At 35.6% G+C, this 4,035-nt stretch overlaps 1 protein-coding gene across 1 annotated transcript in view; it reads left to right on the top strand.

The window, feature by feature from the left end:
• The window catches only part of tbc1d32 (TBC1 domain family member 32), a 105,884-nt gene that overhangs the window by 87,482 nt on the left and 14,367 nt on the right, over positions 1–4,035 (top strand). The window contains exon 31 of the mRNA XM_015371724.1: positions 2,621–2,761. Coding sequence (XP_015227210.1) covers positions 2,621–2,761 — 141 coding nt within the window. The remainder of the gene's footprint in view (positions 1–2,620; positions 2,762–4,035) is intronic.

Raw genomic sequence — 4,035 nt, 5'->3', positions numbered from 1 at the left:
TGAATTCAGTTAAATAATTGTTAAAATATATCTGTCATTTGCTTGTTTTCTTCCTGTATGGGAAGTTTTTCAAAATTTGAATCATTAGTGCAAGGGTCTATGTTAAAATAAACCTTTGGGTAAAGTTGTCACAAGCGGGTTTTCTTGTGTTTCTTGTAAATTTGGTCTTAAATTTTTATTTCCAGTGGCATTAAAAAGTCTTAAAAAGTCTTGAATTTAACTTGCCTTATGCTGTAGGAACCTTTGAGAAAATTCACCAACGAAAAGCAAGTCAAGCTGTACCTGTGAATTAAATTAGGTCAAAACGTAATTATGGTTGCTTTTTTAAGTTTATTTAAGCCTTGCAAGTACCTACATGGAGGTCAGTATTAATTACTTAACACTAACCTCCATATACTGTACCAACAGGAAATTTAGATTACCCCTGTAAATATTTAACAAGTTGGAAGCAATGGAGTGAGGGTTTTTTTTTTTTTTTTTTACTGTTCCTTTTTGCACAGAGTGCCCAGAGTCATGGTGCAAAATGACATGAGGTCGATTTTACGCCAGAAAAGTAGTTTTTATTTTCTCTTGCACTTGTTTTGGATTATTATCCAGTTAAAGGACCAGTTTTTTGACCCCTTTTGATCCTTCTAGCTGAGTCCACATGCTCCGGGCAGCATTTTCACATTTCCCCCCTCAGCTTCAGGTATAATTCAACTATTTAACTGCTGATTGGAAGGCATCAGCTTAGACTCATCTAAACAAACAAAACAGTTTCTGTCAGTCTCCGAATTTTCCAAACTTCTTTTAACACTTTTATAGCATCCACAAGCTTTGCCTTCTGTACTACCATCCTCATCTTGTTTTCTGGAAGGATAACTATGTTTCTTTTTCTAGACTTGTTGGAGGAATTGGTTGCATTCTCAGGTTGTACTCAAAGCAAACAGGAAGTCATGGGTCACCAACTAAAAGTCCACAATATTTTCTAAATACAGATATTTAAATAAAGACATTTTTAATTTGTATTTGGCAGCAATTAAGTTTTTTTTTTTTACTTTACAGTATAATTTTTTTAAATTACAGCTTAAATTGAATTCAAAGTTTTCAGTGTGAGATTAGATGTTCCTAGAACAAAAGGCTTCAAATTTATCTAGTCTCCTTTATTAGAGGTCAAAGGACAGGTACGTTTAGAAGACCGTGTGCAAACAGTTTTTCTTTTTAAAGATCTGTCAGCAACTTACACAGCATCACATGGTGGAGAAAAACGACTTTTTTGATGGACTTTTATTCTTTATAACAGAGTTAAGATAAGGTATTGAGAATGAAGTTTAAAAACTAATTTAAAGAATAAGTTGAAGTATTAAGAATAAAGTGGAAATATGTTGAAGAAAAGAGGGAACGCTGAAACTCCTGTCAGTCTTCCAAACACATTCAATATGGGTTGCATATAAATTGTGTATTCACAAGCTGTTTATATACAGTAGCTACTAAAAGTGAATTCATTTCTTTTTTCAGTCTCATTCCAAAGTATAAGATGAAGCCTTTATTACATGAGAAAGGTTTGTTGCAGGTTTTCCTTTTGCTGATGTCACTTCACCTTGTTGTCGATATACTTTAATTATTTTTTTTATTTTATCATTTAGACAATAAACAAATAAAAAAAAATTTTATTTGAATTATTTATGATTAAATATTCTAATTTGAAATGTAAACAAATACCGGTATGTGATTTATGTTCATAATCATGTTTGTATTCCATTCCAGTAATTTATATTGTGAGCTTAAAAAATTCCTTTCCACTAAAGGATGCAGCTATTTATTCTTAAAGCTTGGTTTGTACTTGACATGTCTGCAAAGTCCATGTAGCCAAATTGCATAATTTACGTGGCGTCTATACAGATATAATTTCTGTAATGCATGTCAAGGAATATTCGTAACAATAGCTCTTTGACCACAGGAAGAGGCTTTGATAAAGGTTTAATCAGCTGTTTTTTACATCCTCATGTAATGTGAGGTTGCAAGCTTGCCGTTTGTGCTTGACACGCTCCACTGGAGCCGGCCTGAATTGGGGAAAAGCAACACAGGGTTTAAAGATGCATGTGCTGTGATGGGCGGCTAATGTTTTGCTCGAATTATACGTGAATTAAGCACAACTCAACCTTAGGCAGGGCCTTACTGATATTTGCAAGTGACCACTTTCAGTCTTATTCAGTTTTTTGTTATACAACAAAAGTAAAAACTAGACATGTTTACAACAGGAAAATGCTAAACAGAGGACAGAACAAGATGATGTATTTAAAAAGAAACAAAAATGGCCTCAGGGGAATAATTGCCCAGTGACGTTTACTTTCAATAGCTCTAAAATCTTACAGAAAAAACAGCTTTTATCTTGTGGGTTATTCCTTATTTGGTCACAGATTCTGTAGGTTCAAACTTGTCATTGCGTTTCTTGTTCACTTTTATAAAATGTTCAGCTCTGTCGAGCACACACAGATTAACCTTCACACATGAGAATACACCTACACACAAAAACATTTCTAAATATTTTATTCAACCTAAACTTCTTATGTCTGTCTCAGCAAGTAAAAAAATTGTTATTCATGAATAGGGTTTGTTGTTTTTTTTTTTGTCTTGAAAGGTCCATTTTCCTCAGAAAGTGGCTGAATCAGGAATCACTCCTGTCTACTGGTGCACGGCTCATTATGTGGAGATGCTGCTGAAAGCTGAAGTCCCTTTGGTTCATTCTGCCTTCAGGATGTCGGGTTTCACTCCTTCACAGGTAACATGTTAAACTCTGCAGGTCTCTTTCTGTGCTTGGATCAATGGTTCAGTTTCACTGACATACAGATAATTTGAAAGTTGGCTTTGCTTTGGTGCTTGATGGACAATCGGATTGTTTGGCAGAGGGCTAACCAAAGAAGTATTTTTTCAGGTGGTTCACAGGCAGTTTTATTGGCTGTATAACATTTTAACTGGTTTTCTTCTCATAATTAATGTGTGTAATATTGCAATCTGATTGTTTATAGCTCAAGTTAGGGCTGGACAATTTGGCCAAAACTAATGTCATTATATATTTCTTGTTATTGATATAAGCTATATAAAATCCTCAGAAAAAATACCAAGAAATCCCCCAGCAGATGCCTGAACAAACAGTATTATTTTCTAATGGATTTTACTATTCTAAGTCTATGAAACTTTGGGGTTCCAAGCTAAACAGAACAAATGCACATTTAATGCCCATTTAAACCCATAAACAATCAGCTATTAGTGGCAGTGGGAACAGCTCACTGATGCGTGTCTGCCTGGTTCAAAACACCTGGCAAGTGACCTGCGTTAAAATCGTAGACCCGGGTTGACCCACTATTGAACGGAACATAAGGAGGTCAACACACACTACCAGCCGCTTCTGATATAACAAGCTGAAAACAACTCTGTAAACATGGTGCAGTTCTGGTGAGAGCGATATGGAAATATAAAAGAGCAAAACAATAAACCACATTTACAACGCCCTGGCTATGTTCTCCACTGTTTACTTTCTTGATTTCTGTCACACTTGTGACATCCTCAACACTAACCCAATTTGATAGTGTCACCAGGCATGCAGCTGGGGGGAGACAGAAGCCACAGCTTGCCAGCTAGGGGTTAGACACAGCTTTTTATGCCAGTGGGAAGGGAGCCAAATGCCAGTTATTGGGTTGACCCATGTTTGGAAAAACCTGAGTTAAAGCATTATTTTCAGTGGTAAAGAGGCTTTACTTTGGATTAACCCTTGTTGGTGTTGTAGGTTGTTCAATTTTCTCCTTCCTCTCTCACCTATGCCACAACTTCCCCCTGCTTTAGTCTTGACTTATGTCCTGTTTGATAATAGAAGCTTCCTTTACGTATACTTAAACTTTTCACCTTAATTAAAACCTCACAACCAGCCCTGTTTTTTTTGTGGTTTTTTTACCTACAAACATTGACAACACTAGTAACACCAAACCTTTATTATGCTGAAGATAAGCTTTGTCAAAACTGAATAAATTACTTCATATACCCCATATCATATAGGAG

Source organism: Cyprinodon variegatus, unplaced genomic scaffold (genome assembly GCF_000732505.1).
Source record: "Cyprinodon variegatus isolate N-32 unplaced genomic scaffold, C_variegatus-1.0 Scaffold64, whole genome shotgun sequence".
NCBI lineage: Eukaryota > Metazoa > Chordata > Actinopteri > Cyprinodontiformes > Cyprinodontidae > Cyprinodon > Cyprinodon variegatus.
Note: the sequence above shows the minus strand (reverse complement) of the source record. Positions and strands in the feature narration are given on the sequence as shown.